At 40.0% G+C, this 23994-nt stretch overlaps 1 protein-coding gene across 2 annotated transcripts in view; it reads left to right on the top strand.

The window, feature by feature from the left end:
• Cdh12 (cadherin 12) overlaps positions 1 to 23994 on the top strand; it is a 219406-nt gene that overhangs the window by 173046 nt on the left and 22366 nt on the right. For both annotated transcript variants that reach the window (XM_048368150.1, XM_048368149.1), the window contains one exon: positions 18736 to 18989. In XM_048368150.1, coding sequence (XP_048224107.1) covers positions 18736 to 18989 — 254 coding nt within the window. The remainder of the gene's footprint in view (positions 1 to 18735; positions 18990 to 23994) is intronic.

The raw sequence follows: 23994 nt of genomic DNA, 5'->3' as shown, positions 1-23994 counted from the left end.
TATTTGCTTCCAATTTTACTATTATCCCTTTCTATATTTCCTCTGTAGAGCAAGAATAGAAATACATAAGAATGGTGGCCAGAATTCCATGAGTTGAAAAAAAGGAAGAAAGGCATTTTCTTTATTTTATTTTTAACCTCAACTTTGATTCAATTTATGAGCACTGAGGCAGTATGTCATTTCACTATACTACTTCAAATTCATAGTAACATTATGAGACTTCATAAATCTCTCCAAGGCACAAGATATTGGCATAAAATAAAACAAGATAAAACTATTCTTTCTCTACCCTCACATCATATTACTTTGAGCTATGTACACAAAATGAAAACACTCTTCAGTGGTATTGTGCAATAAAGCAATAAAACAATAGTAAAGCCAGAATAAAATTTCTTCCCCTTTGAAAAGTTAAGAGGTGGTACACATTTATACTGCAAATAAAATGTTTAAAATGTTGAAATTTGTTCTTACTGAAATGATAAATGAAATGAGTTTTTGTCAGTAGCTGTGTTTATTGCATAAATGAAAATAAATGATATACTTACGGCACATAAACAGAAAGTTCCCTAAGTCAAAATGTCAATTTATTTACAGAAATGTAGTGGTTTTCTTGTTACCAATGTAACAGTTTGGGTAATCAAAAAGATAGATTAACTTTTCATACACAAAGATAATTTGGTAGTATGTATATTTAAAGCAGTAATATAACAATTCTATTATATATATATATTAAGACCTCACAAATATTGCATCATCTTTTTAAAATAAAGAAAGGTAACTATTTTGTCTCTTTATTAGAACATAAATCAGAATATTTTTGAAATTGAAATAAACTTACTATTTTGCTTATAACTATACATCCCATCAAATTGAGAAGTCCATGAGTATAAATGTCGAAAATAAAATGCATTACTCTTCATAAGAACCTTCCAATAAATAAGCTAAAGTCTTCACTTTTTCCATTAGGCATAATGACATGTAGTCATTAATCAGTAAATTTTACAGAACTTTCCTTTTTGCAGCCTTTTGTTTTGAAATTTTTAAAGATATTTATTTTTAAGAATCACTTCATAATAGGGATTGTCATTAAATGTATGTTCGTCTATAATTTATGTTTATTTACTTCTAGCAAAATTTTCTCCAAATTCACAAAGATCTCTGTGATATAATTGCTAAAATTTACACAGGTTGTAAATAAATAACAGATTGTTTACTTTCAGTATTATAAATCTTTTTATTTATATTTGCAAATAGTTTTATTTATATTTTGAATTTGTTAAATTAATAAGTTAGCCAGTGTTTTGACATCTGTATTTACCAATACCTAGCTTTATTGTCAAAACACTTTAAAAGTTCATTATGAACAAACTTTATATTTATTACTATTAATTATTATTATCATTTTATCATTACTGGGGTTTGAATTCAGAGCCTGAATCTCTCACTTGGCTTCTTTTTTTTCACTCAAGCCTGGAGACCCATTTTTGAAAGACGCTTACACTTCTGGTTTTTTGCTAATTAATTGGACATAAGAACATCATGGACTTTTTTGCCCCAGCTGGCTTTGAACTGCAATTCTAACATTTTTAAATTTAGAGGGAAACATAGAAAAACAAAGATAGTAGACCTAATTCAGTCAAGTTGATGAAATGGTGTATCTTTAAGGTAACCTAACAAATATATTGGCAGAGAAGCAGATCTGAGTATGTTTTGCATAGTTACTAAATTTTGGTCATGGATTCCAAATACTACCCTGCTTGCTGTTACTAGGAGTCTCCATTTCCTGTATTTCATACAAAAATGAAATATTATCATACAACCTTATATTTATTAGGTTTCCAAAACTTCTTTACAAAATACAACTTGCCAGTACAGGAAAGAAATATTGGTAGCATTATTTTGAAAGTTATCATTATTTTCTTTCAATATTTAGAAATTATAATTTTATAAGAATATGAATGAAGATAAATCAGTGGCTTATCCTACATAAATGACAAGGGTTAATCTTTATTTAAGTAACTGAAGTTCTAACTATACACAACTGTTTAATTTTACTGTGCTAGTTACCTGCCAGGCTAGATTTACCTCCCCTGGTGCGGGGATGCTAAGCTTACTCCCTTATCAGTGCTCCCCTTTTCGCCCTCTCCCCTGGGCACCCGACCAGCGGGCAGCCAAGGTGGAGCAAAGGGACACAGGCTAGCCTAAGGTGCACGTGGCCGAACGAGATCCCCTTTTCCTTCCTCCTTACCCACCAAGGAAGCCAGGCGCAGACGGATCTCTGAGATGCTTCGGAGAGTAATCCAATTTAATCGGGAGGGGCTCACAGTAATATAGTAGTGATGATGAGGATTGAGCATGAGCTGGCAATAGGCAGGTGAGCTTGTCCATCCAAGGACCTCCCACATGGGCTAAAGTCACTTCCCATAGTACCGCCCTCTGGGCAAAGCCCTCCAAAGGAGAGCACATGTGCTCACTGGCGCAAGGTGGGGGGTGGTCTCAAAGCTACCCCTTCTGGTTCCGGACCCAGAAGAAGATAAGTGTGGCTCACTTCCACACTGCCCCAGGGCTGGAGGAAGGGTGGCATCAGGAGCGCTCTCCTCGTCCTTCCCCCCTTAAGGTCAAGATGAATCCCCAACATCTGCCCCTTTTATTTATTTTCTTTTGAACAGCAGGAGGCGCCTTACTTGAGGGCGTGCCATGTCTTAGGTTGCCCCCCCATGGGGGATCTTACCCATCTTCGGCTAACGCACTAGCACTTCCAGCCAACCTGCCTGCCGGGTGGGCCAGCCTGATGAGGGGACTCAGGGAGAGTGGGATTGGCACTTGAAAGAAAGCCCTGTTAATTTTTTCTCATGCCAGTGGACCTCAGTGAGCAGCGGGTCCTAATGGGCATGTGACCAACCTCATGGGGTTCCTAAATGGCTAAAGACCAAAGGCCACTTGTTGTCTGGACAGCTCTGGCTTTTCACTCACAATATGAGAGACCAATTTGTCTAGTACAGAGCAATGCAAACATAACGCAAATGGAAGCATCAAGCAGACATGAGCATAAGCAATCGTAACACAAGGCAAATGCAACATGAGCAACTGTAACACATGAGCAATTATAACACAGGCGCAATGCAATGGAGGGTCTCTTATCTGGCTCAGTCCATAGGAGATAGAGGAGTCCTGGTCCATTTCAGTGTCACTCAAGGTAGTACAGATGGCTCTCCCTTCCCTTGATGGTGAGGTAGAGGCAGGTTCAGGTCCTGGCGATTTGGCAGCCAGGGTGCTGTTAGAGATTGATGTTAGTAGACACTTTATGGAAAACATTGCAGCAAGGTACCAATCCCTTGCTTATTGTAAACATTTATCATAAAACATTAAGGTGTCCAAATCCTTTAGCTCCTACTTCCCTCCAATGGGGTCCCCTAAAATAAGCAACAAAGGAGGGGAGTGAAGGAAGGAACAACAGAATGCAAATTTTCCCTTTAATTCTTGTGCAATGCTGTGGGCCACACTGCCACAGCAAACATTGCGCCAAAAGGTGCCAGGCAAGGTCCGGGGAAGAAACAGGGCCAACACTGGGTCCATCGCTGGTACAGGTAGGCTTTCCCGTTTCTCCATGGAAAAAATCCACCAAGGTCTTTGATTTCCTGAAGAGAAAACAAGGAGAGACATCCCTCAAGGGCAGGTGCCTTGGGTGGTCATTCAGATGAAAAATATTTTAAGTCTCTAGCTGGTATCCAGATTGGATTCGGTTCCCCAGTTGGGAAAACACATGTGAAGCCCCTTCCCACACTGATAAGTGGGTTCGGGCCTCACCATACTCCTGTAAAGGGGTCCTTCCAATGGACTTCCACCTTTAAGTAGGGTGTTTGGCTTGACCAATGTCTCTGGAAAGCCGACAGAGGTTGGTCCTTAGAGAAGTTTAAAATATTCAGTGTAAACATCGCTGTCCTCAGCTGGTCATGGGGGCTTCCCCCCCTTTTTGTTTTAATAATTGATCCTTCAGGGTCTTATTATGCCTCTCAATTATGGCCTGACCCTTTGGGTTGTATGGTATTCCAGTGGTATGTTTAATATTCCACTTTTGGAAAAGGGCCTGTAAAGTCTTGCTGATGAAACAAGGTCCATTATCTGTCTTTACCTGTAATGGGAGCCCTAAGACAGCAAAACATTGTAGAAAGTGGCTCTCAGCATGCCGTGCTCTTTACCCCAAATGTGCCATGGCACAGCACACATGTGAATGAGTACCTATGGACATATATATTTCAACCTTCCAAGAGGAGCGTAGTGGGTTACATCAGTTTGCCAGATAACATTAGGCTTTAGGCCTCTGGGGTTGACCCCAGGAGATTGCAGAGGAGGGACTTGCAGAAAGGGCATAAATGACTTGTAAGTCCAAACAATCTTTTTAAAGTCTTTTATAGGAATGGAAGGAAATCTCTGATGTAACCCTCTCCAGTTTAAGTGTGTATGCTCATGGATTCCTTGGGCCATTTGAAGGTTTTGAGGTTGTACAATAACCATAGCTACAATAGTCCCATTAGTGGCCAGCTTGTCGGCCATATGATTACCTTGTGTCAGGTCCCCAGGCAGTCGTTAGTGTCCTCAACGGTTCTGTAAGAATATAGGCTCAGCCCACTCTTTTAACAGAGACCTGACTTGGATCATCAGAGGGGTGATTGGGTTTTCATCTAATTTAATATATGAGGACACCAGGTTTGGTAGCAAATTAACCACATACAAACTGTCAGAAAACAGGTTCATCAGCTGTTTGACATGGGTCAGTGCCAGGGCGACTGCGTCCAGTTCCTTAAACTGTGCAGATCCAGTAATTGCCTCAAAGTAATGGGTGTTTCCTTTCCCATTGGCAGGAGGGGACGCGGAGCATTCCACTATGGCAGACCCTGCTCTTCCCCCATCTGTAAAAACATTGGCAGCCTTGACAAGAGGCCTGGTAGAGAAAAATACAGGAGGGGTCCATTGTAGCCTGGAAAATGAAGTCACCCACCTCGAGGAGCCATAATGGCAATCTACCTTTCCCATAAAACCCTCCAGGGCACTGGACACCTGTTCATTATTTCTTCTGACCCGTTCAAAATCTAACAGCCTGTAGGGAATGGTTAGCACATCGGGATCTCGCCCAAAAAGTCTCAGGGAAGTATCCCTGCCCTTGATTATCAAGGCAGCTAGCTTGTCTAGCTGGGAATAAACCCTGGGAGCTCCTCCCACTGATGCGTGCACCCATTGGAGAGGCTCGCCTGACTGTGTAATAGTGGCTGAGGAAAGCTCAGACCCGGGGAGGAACCAAAGGCAAAGTGTGCACTCAGGCTTGTAGTGGGCCAACCGTGCCATATTTAGGGCCATTTGGAAGTTTGGGAAAGCTGTTTGAAGTGATGGAGTTGTTGTAATAACATCAGTGGGCGCTTTGCCCTTTAAAGACATGGAGCAGAAGCAGCTCCTCTATAGGCAGGTGAAGCCAGGGTCTTAACCAGTTAATCTCCCCCAACAGTTTTGCATCTCCACCAGAGTATAGGATGACTGGAAGGAGAACTGGGGCTTAAGGGGGCACACAGAGTCTAGTTTAAATTCTGCCCCCAAGATCTTAAAGGGGTATACTTTCTGAACCTTCTCACTGGCTATAAGCAGTCCTCCTCTTTGTAGGAGTGTTTGTAGCTTGCTATAGGCAGCGTCTAGCACTTGGACATCTGCTGCTCCAATAATGATATCATCCATATAGAAATATAAAATAATATCTGACTGTCTCCTAAGAGGTTGAAGAACTTGTGACACATAATGTTGGCAGAAGGCAGGACTATTAACCATGCCCTGAGGTAAGACTACCCACTCATACCTCTGGTCTGGCCCCTGGTAGTTAACGGAGGGCACAGAGAAAGCAAACTTTTCACAGTCCTGGGGGTCAAGGGGAATGGAAAAGGAACAATCCTTGATGTCAATTATAATGAAATTCCGATCCCGAAGAATGGAGGGGATCCATGGCAGCCCCCGTAAAGGGGTGACAGCGGGGATTATCCGCTCATTAATTTTTCTTAGGTCCTGTACCATCCTCCATTTACCTGAGGCCTTTTGTACACAAATACAGGGCTGTTCCAAGGGCTCAGTGAAGGTCTAATATGCCTGAGGGACAGTTGTTCTGATATTATTTTCTTTAATCTTTCTAGCTTGTTTGAGGGAATTGGCCACTGCTCCACCCACATGGGGGGACCCGGAAGCCATCGAATGGCAGGGACGGTAGGAACAGTGGCCCTTAGAATTGGGGGTGAGGCCCTGTAGAAGAAACAGGAGCCTCCAGTCCCGAGGCCTGGGAAGGAGGCAGTCTCTGATAGTCACTAGGGCCACCTGACAGACCCTGGTCTGTGATGATCAAGGCCTCAACTTTTACCAAGATAACCTGTCCTAGCAGGTTATCTGGTAAACCTGTCATTATCAGGGGACGCATGATTCCCTTGCCACCATTCATGTCATCCCAGGGAAGCCAGTCCATGGTTGTCTCACTCTCAGCTATGCCTCCCACCCCCGAGGTCTGGGGTCCGGGGATTAAGTCTCACCACGGAGGCACCCCCTCCTTCTTTAATATAGTACAATCAGCTCCTGTATCGAATAAGAATTGGAACATCTTTCCAGATATAATAATTTCTGTCTTTGGCCTCACTTCCGTGACTATTGGGACTGCCCAGAGGGCCTCAGGCTGGTCATTAGGCCCATCACTGGGCTGATCACTGGACTGATCGCCTCCTTTGGGTGACGGGGCTGGAGGGTGCCCCATTACTAGTTTAAAGGCCTCCCCATAGCATCAAATCTGGACTTATAATCCTTTCACCAATGAAATCCCTTTTTGCAGCCGGGGCAAGGTTTTGTGGGTAGCTCTTTGGTCCAGCCTGAGGGCTGTCCTCTAGAAGCACCAGATCTTACAAGACCAGAAGGACACTCTCTCTTGAAGTGGCCCTGGCCACCACATTGGTAACAGCACTCCCTGCTTACCTCACTGGTGGGGGCAGGGGCGGGCTCCTCAGTAAGCAGAGTGGTCAGCGACTGTGCCTAGCGGGCTCGTGCGCTGATGCCCCGACAAGCGTAAATCCAGCTGTCCACAGATCTCTCCTTTACTCCTGCACAAGCCAATCTGCATTCTGATGTCATCCCTCCCCACACCAGGGTCCTTAGAAATTGATTTACCTGGGACCCAGGAAACTGTTGGTGGAGATTGTCCCTCACTTGGCCAACGAAGGCAGCAAGACTCTCATTGGTCCCTTGGGTAGCTTTTACTGCCGGGGTCTCTAGGGACCCCTCTCCCAAGCCACGCCATGTGGCCAGTCCCACAGCCTGTATCTGCTCCCAGTAGGGGGCAGAGAAGGCAGCCGTTGGGGTTGGGTGGATCCAAACAGCATGCCAAAGGTTATGGGGATTGGCGGATTGCTGGCCTGATTTATCTCTGCCTGAGCATAGCACTCATATCTGAAAAGGGAACACCACTCCTCATACATTGTTCTATCAAGCAGTGACCGGGCCAGGCTTCTCCACTCCTGAACAGTAGAAAACCGGTGGGCCATGCCCTCGAGTAGGCTCTTCCCCCAGCGGGTGTTAGGTCCCCCTTCCTTGAGGACTATTCTCCTGAATTCTCTGAAATCTTGTATCTCCTGGGGCCGCCACGAGGCTGAGATGGCTACCAGGTTGAGATTTGCTGAGTCGTCTGAGCTTGGTGAATGCCTGCTGTTGAAGCCACTGGGCTACTGCTGTTGCTCAGCCGGGCTCCTTGAATCTGCATATGTATGGAGACAAGTCGGGCCTCCTGTGGGGGAGGGGTAGCGAGCCTGCAGGGGCCCCTGAGCACATTTTTCTCCTGCCATGTGCCTCGGGGCCATGGCAGCTCTTCCAGGGTCCTGGAGATCAGGCTCACACTCGTCCCTGGGCCCCTTGGTGCAGGCCATCGCCCTCTCCAGATCAAAATTCCCCCCTGATGCCCTCTTCTGAGTCCAAGGACTCTCCCCTGGGTACGAGGAAAAGCAGGCCTTAAGGGTCTTGATAGCTTGGAAGGTCACAAGGGGGAGTTCCTCTCCCAACTCCTCTTCCTTGCCTTCCAATTCTCACCCTAATCAATAAGGGGCAAATTCTTCCACCTACTCTGAATATGTCCCATCATCTTTGCTGACCTGATGGGAGAACCACGTGTCCTGGAGACTCTACTCCAATTCCCTTAGGGCTTGCCAGTAGCTGCCGGACTCCCTCCCACGGGTTCAAGCCCCATGTTGGGTGCCAATTGCAGGGCTAGATTTACCTCCACTGGTGCGGGGATGCTAAGCTTACTCCCTCATCAGTGCGCCCCTTTTCACCCTCTCCCCTGGGCACCCGACCAGCGGGCAGCCAAGGTGGAGCAAAAGGACACGAGCTAGCCTAAGGTGCACATGGCCAAACAAGATCCCCTTTTCCTCCCTCCTTACCCACCAAGGAAGCCAGTTGCAGACGGATCTCTGAGACGCTTCGGAGAGCAATCCAATTTAATTGGGAGGGACTCACAGTAATATAGTAGTGATGACGAGGATTGAGCATGAGCTGGCGATAGGCTGGCGAGCTTGTCCATCCAAGAGCATCTCCCAAGGACCTCCCTCATGGGCTAAAGTCACTTCCCATAGTACCACCCTCCGGGCAAAGCCCTCGAAAGGAGAGCACGTGAGCACCCTTGCTCGCTGGCGCAAGGTGGGGGGTGGTCTCAAAGCTACCCCTCTGGTTCCTGACCCAGAAGGAGATAGGTGTGGCTCACTTCCACACTGCCCCAGGGCTGGGGGAAGGGCGGCATCTCAGGAGCACTCTCCTCAGCCTTCCCCCCTTAAAGCCAAGATGAATCCCCAACAGTTACCTAAGATTTTCATAGGAGATTTACAGTTATCATTTCCCCAAATGTCTATTAATACATAGAAATAATATATACAACTGTTTAACTTTACTCTGCTAGTTACCTAGATCACAAGAGCCTAATAGCTGTGCCCATATGAATACATAAGATGGTACTAAGTGAAATGAACTCTATGTTATGGAATCTATTGCTATATCACTGTTGTAATTACTTTCAATATGCCATGTGAAACCGTTGCTTCTTTGTTGATGATCCTCTTGTAGCCCCTTCCTGTGGTTGTACCCGCACAATCACTGTATCTCATCTGAGTACACTGGATACTGTATACACTGGTATTAGAACTAGGGAGGTGAAAGGGGATATCAAAATCGAGAGACAAAGGATATAAAGTCAAACGACTCCAAAAGCAATACTTGCAAAACCATTTGGTGAAAACCAACTGCACAACTCATGCGGGGAGAGGGAAAAGGGGGGGGGGGGATGAGGGAGGAGGTAACAAACAGTACAAGAAATGTACCTAAGGCCTAATGTATGAAACTGTAACCTCTCTGTACATCACTTTGACAATAAATAAGAAAAAAAGAAAAGGAAAGAAAAGAAAAGAAATAAACAGTGGTCCAGTTTAAAAAAAAAAAAACAAAAAACACAAAAAACAACAAGAACTACAACAACAAAACCTAGGTAACTAGAAGAGTAAACTTTTTGCAGTCTCAATGTGTAAACTGATTGTAAATCACACTACTTGGTAACAGCACCACCATGTGGTTAAGTGTTTAATAACTGTTAACAACGTGAATAGAATAACATAACTTTCTTTTTTTTGTTTTTAAGCCTCTAGTCGTTTATTTTATTTTCTCTTTTTTTTTTCCCTTCATTTTGTCAGTTGTGGGGCTGACCCTGAGCTTTTGTGTACAAGGCTAGTGCTCTACCACTTTAAGCCACAGTGCCACTTCCAGTTTTCTAGTAGATAATCAGAGATAAGAGTCTCATGGACTCAAAGCCAACTTAGGCTGACTTTGAAAAGCAATCCTAGATCCTCAGATCTCAGTTCCTAGCACTGTATTTACTAAGATCCATCCATTTTAATTTTAGTTATTCTGACTGTGTAATTTCAAAGGAAGTGGTTGGCATTAGTATTTTTGTTTCTGTAAATACAGTTCTCTCAATATTGCTTTTTATTTTCTTTCTCGCTCTCTCTCTTTTTTTTTTTTTTGGTTTTGTTTTTGTTTTGATTTGATGCCAGTCCTGGGGCTTGAACTCAGGCCCTGAGCACTTACCCTGGCTTTCGTTCTTTCTTTCTTTATTTTTTGTTCAAGGCTAGCACTCTACCACTTGAGCCACAGTGCCACTTCCACCGTTTTCTATATATGTGGTGTTAAGGAATCGAACCCAGGGCTTCATATATATGATGCGAGTACTTTAACACTAAGGCCATATTCCCAGCTCTCTTTATTTTATTTTATTTTTTTGGCCAGTCCTGGGGCTTGGACTCAGGGCCTGAGCACTGTCCCTGGCTTCTTTTTGCTCAAGGCTAGCACTCTGCCACTTGAGCCACAGCGCCACTTCTGGCCGTTTTCTGTATATGTGGTGCTGGGGAATTGAACCCAGGGCCTCATATATACTAGGCAAACACTCTTGCCACTAGGCCATATCCCCAGCCCCCAGCCCTCTTTTTTTAAAAACACTTTTCCAGACTGCTCTAGTCTCAGTTCAAAAATCATCCAAAGTTGCCATTTCTTGTAAATTGTCCTAACTTCATGTTCAATCATTTTTAAAGCACTAAACAATTAACTCAGAATTTCTTCTCTGCTTCCAGCAGAAATAGGCCAACTCATATTTCCTCCTTTCCAGTTAGGGAAATCAGAACTACAGGAGAGCTTTTAGCCTGCCTCTGCTTCCATTGTTCTCCCATAGTTTAGTAAAACTTGATCCTTTCCCTGAATTTGAATCAGAGTTGAAAATTCATTTTTCCTTTACCACTCTGCAAGTGTGGTCATCCACCACTGCAGTAGCTATTCCCCCAGCCTTATCCCTGGTCTTTTCTTCAATATGCCCATCAGTGTCACAGTACATGAAAGAAACTATGTAGTTGCATCTTATTAATTTTTTTCTAGCTCCAGGTGAAGAGCAAATAACCCGTTTTTCACTGCCATACTTTGTACACAACACACACACACACATACACACACACACACACACACACACACACACACACACTATATTTCAGCCACTCCAAATTCGCTGCAGGTATCTAGTAAATTTGGTTAACTTCATGTTGCTGTGGAAGTTCTGCGCCACATGAATGTCTTCATTGATGCTTTGCTGCTGTTAATCATTTTTCCCTTATCTCACTAAAGGTCTCTGTGCTAAAAAAAAATCACTTCTTACATTCTTTACCAAATAGCATGATTATTTGCAGCATTCAGGTTTTACACACACTTAATTCCTCTCACTGTGTTCTGAGCTCGATTGTATCTTTAGCTTTCTCTACAACAACAGAAAATATCAGTTTTGTAAAGTAGTATGACATTTTATTGCTGCCAAAAGTATGTTTTATGTTCATTTATCCTTTTCCTTTATGATGAAATGATTTTCTTTTCACTTACAGTCAGAAGTCTAATGTATTTTTCAACATATTCAGAAAAGAATAGTAGTGTTTTGATGGTTCCACAAATGGGAAATCTGAAACTCTGAAAACTTTCAAATTACATAGCTTGCTGTAAATTATATTAAAAATTTGAAAAGTGTATGTGTTCTACCCATTTGTGGTTGACAAAGTTATTTGGCCTCCTCAGATGGGGAGAATTTATTCTGCATATCTAATGGACTATACTTTTTTTTCTTTAAGAAACTACAGCATTTGGGGAAAAAATATTTTTTCATGTTTAGGGAATTATCACTAAAAATCATTAAAACTAAACTTTGGAATTTTAGCCCATTCATATTTTAACTAGTTTTTCTCATTTCCTAGTTTTGTTTTATAAATATTTGACACTAACAAGCAGGCACTGAAATGAAGCCTATAATATTCAATTTAATGTGTTGAATCAACTCAGATTTTTCAGTCTTAGAAAAAAACATAATGTAACCATCATTTTCAAGAAGTCAAATTGATTAAAAATAGTTCTAGGGCTGCAAATTTGGCCTAGTGGCAAAGAGTGCTTGCCTCATATACATGAAGCCCTGGGTTCGATTCCTCAGCACCACATATATGGAAAATGGCCAGAAGTGGCATTGTGGCTCAAGTGGTAGAGGGCTAGCCTTGAGCAAAAAGAAGCCAAGGACAGTGCTCAGGCACTGAGTTCAAGGCCCAGGACTGTCAAAAATAATAGTTCTAATAAGAAAGACAAAGCTTCAAGGGAAATATATCTTTTAAATGTTTTACTTTGGCTACTAATTATATTTTCTTATAAGATTTAAAATAAATCTTTCTAAGTAATGCCATTGGGATTTTGTTCACATTCGACCTTGTATTTAAAAGGGTCCATATTTCATTGTATTTTGCCTTTGTGACAGGGACATTAATTACTGATTCTTTGAAACCTTGTCCATATCAAGCAATTTTTTTCAGTAAAGCAGATGTAGTTCAATGGCGGACTGTTTGCTTCTCGGGAGCGAAGATCAGGGATGAGTGATAAGGTGTTAGTTGCTTTTGAAATGAAATATTGAGTCAATTTTTTTCCTCAGTGATGAGATATGCACACAATCCCGCATCTCCTCCCAAGCAAGAAGTGATTTTATTGATCATAAAACTAATCCTTGAAAAACCTGACTTTCTTTAAAAAATAATACTTCTGAACATCTTATCTTTAGTGTTCAGCCTGGTACAATAAACCCACTTTATAAGAGTTTGTTCTTACTGTCTTTTCATTCTGTTGCAGTTTAATAGTGTTCTGTCACCTCGCTTCATGTTTTAAAAAGCACTCAGTGCATTTCCTATAATCTTACATCATTTGCTCACTCATATCCATGGACTGCATTCTTTTCTGTGGACAAGGAAGAACTATTAGACACTTTAGACAGTAGAATCTCATTGTGAAAGAATGTATGTTATTGAGTGCTCATACATATTGATCATAAAAAAGTGAACAAACATAATACCTAAATATAAAGACGGGCCCAACTTCAGCTACTATGGGTATGGTATGTGCCACCATTGAGGAGGAAGTAGGTGTAGATGAGGGCTGATTCAATCTATGGCTTGTGGTTATTTTCTAAACTTAACTACTTGGTAGCAGCACTTGTTTCGGGTGTGGGGGGGGGGGTTATGAATGACACACATTTATTTTCATGGGTGTGCCTTAATTATATTGTGATAGGTTCGATTGGGAAATTTTCAAATGTCATATTCACCCTTCTGATCCATTTGCTTTCCAATGCCTCACAAAATCCATGAAAAAAAAAATCCTGTAAATTTTATATGGTTTTATCTACAGTATTGTAATATCTGTTAATTGTGTTGTCCAATCACAAACTCTGTTAGGCCCCTTCCAAATCCATCTGGTTACCCCAAAATATTCCCCAACTTTATTAATGCCCTATAAAATAAAGCTTAGGTTTTGCATATAAGGGAATATCACTAGGAGAGACTATACCAAATTATCAATGCAGGCAGATGAACACATACAAGAAGGATGGGTTGTATTTTGTTTCATTTAGGCTGCTAGTCTTATTTAATTCTGAAATAATCAACTCTGTCCTTGGTATTGTTCTTTTAGTGTCTGCTTCATTTCATTTATTTTATGGTCTTTATTCCTTCATTTGTTCACTAATGGTGATTTTGGATTATTATTGCTGTTACTTGGTTTTCCTTAAGACTCTCACCAATGGCTCATTGCAGACACAGAGTGCCCAAAATTGTAAAAGCAAGTCTGGTTGGTGGGGCATTTCTGGTTCACAGTAGTAGTTGGAGGGCCAGGTTGGCTAGAGTTGCAAGGTGTCAGCTGGTGGCTGAGACAGAGCACCTACTGAGTTGCTAGTCCTCTTCACCTAAGAGCAGAGCACTGGGGAACCCAATAGGTATTGAGTCTGAGATCTTTCCAGGACATTTACAAGTCTCATCAGATAACCCAGTGTGAGACATTTATAGAAAAGTTCCCCATCAAACCCAGCACAGTTTTCAGGCTCCATCCAAGTTCACAGGGCTTATAGTACACATGCACAGTAGTACTGCCTAGTGGCTCCTTCCTTTTACCCTTTCACAAAAGGAAGTCCCTCATACATTGGGGTGGAGCATCCACCCCCTTCCCAGACTTTACTGGGTTCCTCTCACTGATTGCACAGGTAGCATACCCATGGCTCTGGAGAAATTCTGTCTTAACACAAGTGTTCTTTTGTTTCTTTAATAGACATAAAGTTCAGTATTTCTGGGTTTCCCCAGGTCTCTGTATACACTGTTGGTTCCCTCCCCTTCTCTTGTAAACTACTTGCCTTTTCTAGTATTCATCAACTTGAGATTCAATGTCAAATTTCTGTAGATCCAAGAATATGTTGGTAGTTTCTAGTTTCCCATTTTATCCTCATTTAAAAAAAGAAAGGAAGATACTTGTCTATGATTTCTTACAGTTCCTATAGAAACCTGCTAGGCACTTGCTTTATTTGTGACCATGCTAACGTACTCTCAGGATCACATCTTCAAGCCCTGCCAAAAACCGCCTTTCTTGGTTTTTCCTTTCAAAACTTCATTTCTTTAGAGGACTCTCTCCTAATCCAAATGGAAGAGATTAAGCAGCTTAGTGATGTCTATATAGTTTATTTTTGCCAAGAAACTCAATAATTTCATTGTGGTGGTATTAAATGAATAGGCCATACAATAAACAAACCACAAACATCTCGATATCCCCCAAGAAACACGTGGACAGATCAATGCAATCCAGGGCAGAGGGCACGGGGGCAAATGTTGGAGGTATTTCAGAATTCTTTCATTCATGGTCATGGTTATGCAAATTACTCAATATATTTATGATGATAGACATCAATTGTCACTCTACATTATATACAATCAAGGTGAGGCCTCTAAGGACTTAGTATCAGATAGTCAATGAATACAATTTCCCATTCCCCATTGAAATGGCAAGTCACTTGGCAACTGTTACCATTTCATGTAGTATTTTTGGATCAAGGCTTCATTTCTAAGCAGAGAAAATGCTAATTTAGGGAAGCATGGAGTAATATTTTGCCTAAATTGTCCCTCTCACCTCCCTGGCAGCCTCCCCCTCCCCATACACACACTTGGAAATAATTACCTCTGTCCTATTTGATGTTAGCATAGTAATTGTCTCTTACAGCATATGTTCATAATCTCAATTACTTCCTAAAAATGTAGTCTCAGTGATATTTCTTTATGGAAACACACATTGGAGCAGGGAGCTGCTCAACTAAAGTCTTTTTAGACAAGCATTTTCTTACAGCTTTAGGAAGGTTCATAATATTGGATGAGTTCTAATCAGTATCAAAGACTTTCGGATTTATTGTGTAAAATCATGTTTGAACCTTATAATAGGGCATCCCACATTGAAAATATTTCAATTTCCATTGCAAAACATTTGCTTCATCCTGTACTCATTTCAAATGCCAGGCTTTTTTTTTCCTAGGATATGTTAATTGTACCAAATGATTTAGTTGTAGAATTTCCAAACATATATCTAATGTCCTTTGGTTCTTATCCTGCTCCCCACTGTTTAACTAATTTTAATGGTTCTTAAATTTTTCATAGATGCACATCAGCTACCTCAATTATAATTGCTTCCATCCTCCTCTCCTCTTCCATCATCCTCTCTTCTTGCTGTTCCATCGTACATTGGTTTTCCTCCCCAAATATTTCCTTTTCAGCATCATGGCACCCATGGCTATCTTTGTCTTTTCGTTTTGGATCACTAGAATTTCAAGTTATATTCCTTGGAAAAGTCTAAGTTAATTAGTGTTGAGTAAAAGTCAAGCAGAGATAAATATATAACTGTGGATTCTAGGTTCTCATTGAGCACTACTATTTTGTTAAGTGGTATTGCAAAGGGGGTCAAGGCTAGGAAGAAATAGGGTGACTTATGATATTATTGTGGCATTTTTCTTACAGTTTTCTACAGTTCTTTTATCACTGCAGGATGGAAGTCTTCACTTGCAAAAAATCTATATGTACAAAAGGTTCTTTCATGTCTCTCTCTATAACCCTCTGACCACCAAATTTTGCCTGCTGTGTTATGTGAGGATTCTTAAAAGGCATAGATAGTTTCATATTTAAAAAAAAGGTAAAAAGAAAGAATAACGTGAAAATAACTCAGAATTCTTCTCCCAGCTCTGGTGTGGAGGGTACGTACTCTAGAGAATCAAGCTCATCCAGAGAGCTGTAGTGTGTCTGCAGGTAGGGAAATAAAATTATGATTTCTTCCAGAAGAAATTTGTCTAATACACAGATTCATGAGTATTTCAATGTTTAAAAGAAAGTTGGGACATGGATAAGGGTGGGTATCAGCACCTGTATACTAAGATAGAAATTGATTCCAGTCCTAAAAAAATAAACAAATATGAACCAGAGCAAGTTAGTGGGATTTCTGTGAGAAAGTACACCTAGAGAGAAGTAATCAGAGTAGACTTAACTAGAATTTAGCAATCATTATCATTAAAAAGTAGCAGGTTATTTAAAAACTTACAGGTTATTTGAATTTTATGAAAATAAAAAGGCTTTATAAATGGACATTAATTTGAATTAATTAAATCACCTAATATATTCTAATCGGAAACTTATTATTTCTTCAAAGTCATTAAAAAGAACACTTCAATAGATGTGCTGAACATCAAGACAAAGCAAACTTTATCGTCTTTTCCTCTTTCCTCAGAATATGGATCAGTATTTGGTCAACATAAATTACTTTATAAACATTTTTTATTTGATCGATTTCAATATAAAATGGGTATCTTTCTTTCAACTAAAATTTATTAAAGAATGCATTTTTATCTGGCTTTTCATGTTCTTGACTTGCTTTTGGAGGGAGGGGTGTGTGTGTGTGTGTGTGTGTGTGTGTGTGTGTGTGTGTGTGAGATGGTAACAAATAAATCTCAGAGCCTTGCTCTCTCTTGGCTTGCTTGCCTAGTGGTTTTTCCAGTTACTGAGAACCTCCAGCACAGCTTTTGCTGTGAGCTGAGGTTTCATGGATCTTCCTGTTTTGGATGGATTTGAATTGCAATCCTCTTGATTCCAGCCTCCTGAGTAGCTAAGATTACATGTACGAGCAACCAGTGCCTATCCCTGGTCTTATTTAACTTATGTTTCACTTTTCAGTAGGAGCAGTTACTTTTTGTTTGGTTGGTTGGTTTGTTTTTTTGGTTTTGCATTAGTATTATTTGCCATCTTCCTGCAAATGTAGTGTTTGTGTTTTTTCTTTCTTCAGATCAATTCCTTTTCCAAAACACAAGTCACAATTTATGTAGGTCAAAGAGCAACATGGATTTTACTGTCTCCTTCTTTCTTGGTATTATATTTCTATGAAAGTGCCAAGTGGCCATATTATTTACCAAAACACTAAACTTACAATTATTTTCCTTTGTTGGCTTCAAAAGAATCAAAATTTTCCATAAGGACAGGGTTGAAAATTGAAGGAAATTTATTTTGTTTACAGCCATAAATAAATACATAAAAGTCAAATAAACAAAGACAAAGCATGCACAACTTAATAAATTAGATCAAAGGAATAAGGAAGTAAGAAAACAAACGTAACTCCTAATGAAATTTTCTATGAAAGACACATGATGTTAACTAATAAATTCCGGAGCTGGGAGAGAGTGTTTTGAACATTCCACAGTGCATTTCTTGTTTCTTTGTCTTGGCGCAAAGGAAATATGTGAGCAACATTCACATTTTCAAAGAGAAGAAAAATAGCTCCTTTACACTCCTCAGGTGCACAAAGCAAAAGCACAGATGTTCACACAGCAATTAGCAAATCATAGGAATTGAACTACAGGGAATCACTACAGTAAACAAAAACTTTTAAAGGATACAGAAAATATGATAATGTTAAATTTGTTGCTTTAGATTTTCTGTGGAAAATAGAAGTCAGAGCTACTGGCATTTAGTGTGTCCTTTAAACAGCAATCGTAACAACATATTTCTGAAATAGACTAATTTGACTTATGGGAGTGATCCAAGTCCTACTACAATTACTATGCATGTAAGCCCCGCTAAGCTGTTTCTTTTTACTTTCTTGTTCTATGAAGCCTCCTTTGGTTTGATTTGATATGTTTAAAGCCACCATTCTTGGTGATATGCCTGACAATGCATTGCAACCCGCATTTTATGTATTATTCTGGGAATATTGAAAGAAAGAAAGAAAAAAAAACCTGTTGTAATCATCTGTGTATATGTTTAAGTCATGACAAAGACCTTTTTGTTTAAAAACCGACATAAAATTATTTATTAGAAAATATTGTTGAGTTTAAAAAAGGTAAAAATCCTATTCAAAATCCCTTTATTGTTACCATTGGCCTAATTTGTGAATAGAATGTAAGATCCTCTGAAAATGCCATTTTCTTTTCTATTTTTCAATCGATACCTTCGGCCACTAGGTGTCAGAATTGGACAGCAGCAGAGAAATTGTTCGGTCTGCCTGTATTCACATTGCAGGTGGAAAATGAACAAGCCAGTCTAATGACCAAAAGCACATGCATTGCCTCACTCTATCCAGCAGATTTACTTTACAAGTTGCCCCGGACTTTATCTTAAAAACCTTTGCTTTCCCTATCCACTCATCATCAAAGGAACATGAGAAAACGATAGAGGGCCTACTCATGGTCACTTTTGCATACTGCTGTAAAGCCCCATTCTTCACTTCTGTCACCTTTCCACACAAACAGGTCTCTTCATTTTGTTCCTTGTTTCTTTATTTCAGCCTTTAGATTTTGAAACAAAGAAGGCATACACGTTTAAAGTAGAGGCCTCCAACATCCACCTGGACCACAGGTTCCACTCTGCGGGTCCTTTCAAAGACACGGCCACGGTGAAGATCACTGTCCTGGATGTGGCTGAGCCGCCGGTGTTCAGCAAGCCTGTCTACACCATGGAGGTGTACGAGGACACGCCCGTAGGCACCATCATCGGTGCTGTCACCGCCCAAGACCTGGATGTGGGCAGCAGTGCCGTGAGGTGGGAAACACAAATGTTGTGATTGTTTTGTTTTGTTTCATAATGTGTCAGAATAACAAAGCCAAATCCAAACCCACAAAGCTTTGTGGTGATTGAGTTGCAAACTATGGCTCTGGAAAGGTAATGGGATCACCTAAGGGTAGCAGAGTGGTAAAGATGTTTACCCAAGGTGGGGAGAAGGGTACATCACCCAAGTCAACAAACCTCAACTTTCATCACAAAAGGCGTTTAATCACAATCTCAAAGTGTGATTTGTAAGGTTAGTGCAGTTAAGACCCACTGCCTGCAATACAATGGATATTCAGAAATTAAAATATCTCCGCTTACCTTAAATTAGTGAATAAAATAATGTGTTTGACCCCTCAAGGTGCTATTTTCCTATCTCAGTTCTTTCAGACTCTACTAACAGATATACATAGACTGGTGATTCAAATAAAAAATACTTATTTCTCACAGTTTTGGAGACTGTGAAATCCAAGTTCCAGGATACAGTAAATCCTGTGTCTGATAAAAGGCAGTTTCCTATGTAGCACATGATCATCTTTTCATATTCATATAAGGCAGGACAAAATGTTACTTGTATATGGTACTTTTATCATACACCAGTACATTTGTGAAGGCTCCCCTCTCCTGTCTTTAAGGCTCATCTCTTTAATCATTTCAAATTTGAGATGAGAATTTCATGGCATGAATTTCTAAGAGAGAAGACACACAAATTTCAGTCCTTAACATTCCACTTTTGGTAACCAAAATTCATGTGCTTCTCATATGCAAATTACATTCAATCCATCTTAATATTTCCCAAAGCCCTAAATGATTTGGATTGTACAGCCTAAACTCTGATGTCTCACTTAAACAGCATCTAACCCAGAGAAGGATGAGACCCATAACCTCATCCAGGAACTGTGAAACTTGGAATCCAAGCAAAATGTGTGTTTCATAAACATAAAGGGTGCTCAAACATAGAACAAGCATCAAAATTCAGAATGAGAAACAGAAAAGGGAAGTTGGGAGCATGTATGTTCAACAACCAGCAGGGTAAAATCTGTTAAACTTTAGTAGTTACAGATGTTCCTCCTCTGGCTCAGTGTTGTAACTCCCAGGCCCACAGAGGTAGGAATGCTGACTTAGGGATCTACTGCATTGCTCCTACTGCTATCACTGGTGGGACACTAGTCTCACCTTGCTCTGCCTTGGTTAGCCTCATCCATGAGCAAAGGCCCCAGTTGCAAGGTTGTCAATGACTACCCCATCCTCTGGGCTTTCCTCCTCAACTTGGAAACCATTGTGGAAACAACACCACCTTCAGATTCTAATAATGTAATGGTATTGATTTGCTTTAAGACTCTTTCTTCACATGACTTGAAGAATAGGGCATGATCACTTGAATAGTCCTATGATTTAGTCTCATAGTCCTTAAGGATGCTGACTTGCTTTATTTCATTTATTTTCTTTTACCTCTCTTTTTATTTCCAGTTTATTTTCATTCTAGTTATTATGCCCTGTGTGTACTATTTGCTTTTCTTAACCAGATAGATAAAGGTCTTGGCTCTTTATTAAATGGTAATCCTGATACTACTGAATGCTGTTCTGTGAACATTTATTCTCATATCTTCTAGCCTGGGCAGATATCTGATCTTGTATTACATCGCATGGACAGACTGAGTCACAACAATTGTTTTTTTTGTGTGTGTTTTAAACAATTTTTACTTGGATGGTTTCTTCAGCTCTCATGAGTTGCCATAAACTGAATTCACACTTCTCTTAGACATTGCAGCTAAATACCCAGTTTCCGTGCTTAAAAATGTTCTCTGTTCAAGAACAGTAGAATTTAATTAGAAAAAAAGAGTGTTTTTCTTTCAGTTCCCAATAATAGCTTCCTCATACCCCATCAGAATGGCTTTTACCATCTGTAGTCTACCAAATCTCTGTTCAGGATAATTTAGATGTTCTTCAGGGTGACTGAGCCCTTATTTCCAGATATATATATATATAATTTCTGAGCCCTTCCTCGGATCATTCTTTGCATCTATTATTTATAGACATTCAAAAGAATTTATAGCTTCTCTGCGCATTCGCAGTTCAAAGCTTCTTCTACACTTTTAGGTATTGGTTAGAACTTCATGCTACTGCTCTGTATCAACTTCTGTCTTAGACACTTCAGGCTGCTAAATTAAAGCACACCAGAATATGGGGCTTACGAAACCAAAGTTTCTATCCCTGTATATTGTGCTGTGATGCAAATGGGTATTCTGGATTATTCACAATCCATGATCAAGATGGAAGCTCTCTCAGTTTGTAGTGAGGATCTCATTTTTAAAGATATGGTCCTCTTCCATCTTCATCCTCACCAAGCAGAAAGGAAAGGAGAGCTCTGTATGATTCCTAGTGGGGGGAAAATTACCCCACTCTTAAGACTGCCACGTCCAGACAAAACAGCATTGCAATGCCTAGTTCTCAACATCAGCAGCTTTGGCTTTAGAATTTCAATATGAGTCTTGGAAAGATATAGCATTCAATCCTTATCAAGTACTTCCCTTCTTAATTCCACTGTGAATCTAATTATATACAAAGAAGCATATGGCGTCTATGAAAAATAAGAAAAAAACTATTGAAAATGCTATCTTTCAGTGCAAATATTGGTCAGTTCCCTCACTGGTGTTAGCTGATTACTCTGTATAACAACAGTAAAACCTGTTTATATGCAGCTCTCCTTTTTATGTGTGTATATGTGTGTGTGTGTGTTTGTGTGTATTCATACATACATATATATTTAAAGAGTGCTTCATGAGGCTCTCGTAAGATTGGCACACTGGTTTTTATTTATTAATATTGTTATTATTATTACTACTATTATATGCTAAATCAGTCTTGTTTCTAAGACGATTACATGCAATGTTGGAAAATGTAGAAGTTAGAAACAGTCAATGAACAGGTTGATAGCCTTTTAATGCTATTAATGAACTTAAGAGAATCTGTTGAAAAATGTTTAAAGGTCACAAGAAGCATAATTAAAAAGGTGAATAAACCCTGATTAAAATACTCTACCGTTCAATAGATGTAATTTTACTTGAATAGTGAAACATTATATCTAGACAACACACTATGTTGCTTAATCTTCTGCAGACTATTTTCAGAGGACTGATAAAAAGCACGATGAGACAAAAATGTTTACAAAATTGATTACTAAAAACAAAAACTACAGGAGATTATATTGTAGCAAGACATAAACTTTCCCATCTAAGGAAATGGTTACAGTTGCCGCTGTGGTGTGAGGAGCAAAGGAAGACTGTATTTAGAGAAATACTGTTGTTCCTAAAGGATTTCTATCATTAGAAAACTGTTTTATATCAGAGGACCTAGTATCTGACAAGTGCTATTCCTTTATGAAATAATATATCCCTATTCCTGTTTCTAATGAGTAGCACCTAACTTATCAGTGCTCATGACTTATATGGGTGTAAATTGATCTCGCATCCCCTCTGAGGATTTGTCGAAAAGACTGAGCTGCTTTTGAACAACTGGAAACCTGTCTTAGTTTCTTGCTCACGGAATAACTAACAAACATGAATAAAGACAGTTGAGGGAAGATGAGGAGTCGGCTTTCTTTGGTCTAAGCCAAAATTGAGTTCAAAAGTGAATTCTCACTTAAGAATGAGAGTGAAAATATATTTTGAAAAGTAATTTACAAATGCAAAGTTATTTGATGTTGAAGCATACTCCGTTTGCTCTTTTCCTGTGCTTACCTGTCTTTTCACAGGGTTGTTGCAGAATATGTTACATAGGGCAGTGCTACTTCATATTTTGTATCTGGGAATCTTTGTTGGTTTTTGTCTTAGGGTTGGCTTTAGGCTGTTATCTTCCTGAGTATGCTTCCCACATAACTAGAAAACCTGTCCTAAAAGAACACATAAATAGATTATTTCTGGAGATAGAGCCTCACTATTTTGGCTTGGCTATTCGCAAACTGTATTCCTCCAGAACTTTGTCTCCAGAGTAGATGGGATTTGTAGTCTTACACAAATGCCTTAGGGCCCTGACGATGTCATTACCAGTTTTACCACCATTTTCCCCACCATCACTCAGCACAGGGAAGATTCAGAAAACAATGTCAGTATCACAAACTAAACCAGACTTGATGCTTCACTTTAGTATAAAAATTGTTAAATATAGCATGTCAGGCTCTTTCTTTCACCACCAGCAATAAACTGAATTTTAGTTGTTTACTGTTCATTTGATTATGTGGAATGGTGTTAAGAAAGAATGTCATAGCAGAGAACAGAAAACAGAACTATTCATATCATGATTGTAGGGAAAGCATCAGGAAGAAAACAAAGACAAGATGTACACTGCAAGGGCCTTTCCAGTGACTGGCCTCCTACAAGAAGGCATGCTTTACATCTTTGTGGCTAATTGTTACTTCTTTGATAGATGGATCAATGGATTCAGCCACTGATGAAGTTAGGAGCCCGATGTGCTAATCACCTCTTCTAATCTATCAGCACCACTTAGTCTTTGATAAAAACATAGGCATTTTAAGATTAAACCAATTTGGCTCCAGTATTTTATGAAATTAGATATGGAACTTATTTTCATGTACATTATGGAACTTAATTAAGTGAAATTCTCTACTAACTGGTTTCTACTTAAGACACTGTTTCAATAGATCAGAAATTGTATTGTACCTGTCTCCTAAGTCCAGTCGCAAAGAATACTTTGAGAAACAGATGAAAATTCCATGGTATTTGAAAGAAGCATAGAATATTTATTTATTAATCTAATGGAATTAAAACTCTATAGAGGCTGGGAATATGGCCTAGTGGCAAGAGTGCTTGCCTCATATACATGAAGCCCTAGGTTCGATTCCTTAGCACCACATATATAGAAAATGGCCAGAAGTGGCGCTGTGGCACAAGTGCTAGAGTGCTAGCCTTGAGCAAAATGAAGCCAGGGACAGTGCTCAGACCCTGAGTTCCAGCCCCAGGCAAAAACAACAACAACAACA

This window comes from Perognathus longimembris, chromosome 19 (assembly GCF_023159225.1).
Source record: "Perognathus longimembris pacificus isolate PPM17 chromosome 19, ASM2315922v1, whole genome shotgun sequence".
In the NCBI taxonomy this organism is placed as follows: domain Eukaryota; kingdom Metazoa; phylum Chordata; class Mammalia; order Rodentia; family Heteromyidae; genus Perognathus; species Perognathus longimembris.
The sequence above is the reverse complement of the archived record's forward strand: the minus strand, read 5'-3'. Positions and strand labels throughout refer to the sequence as shown.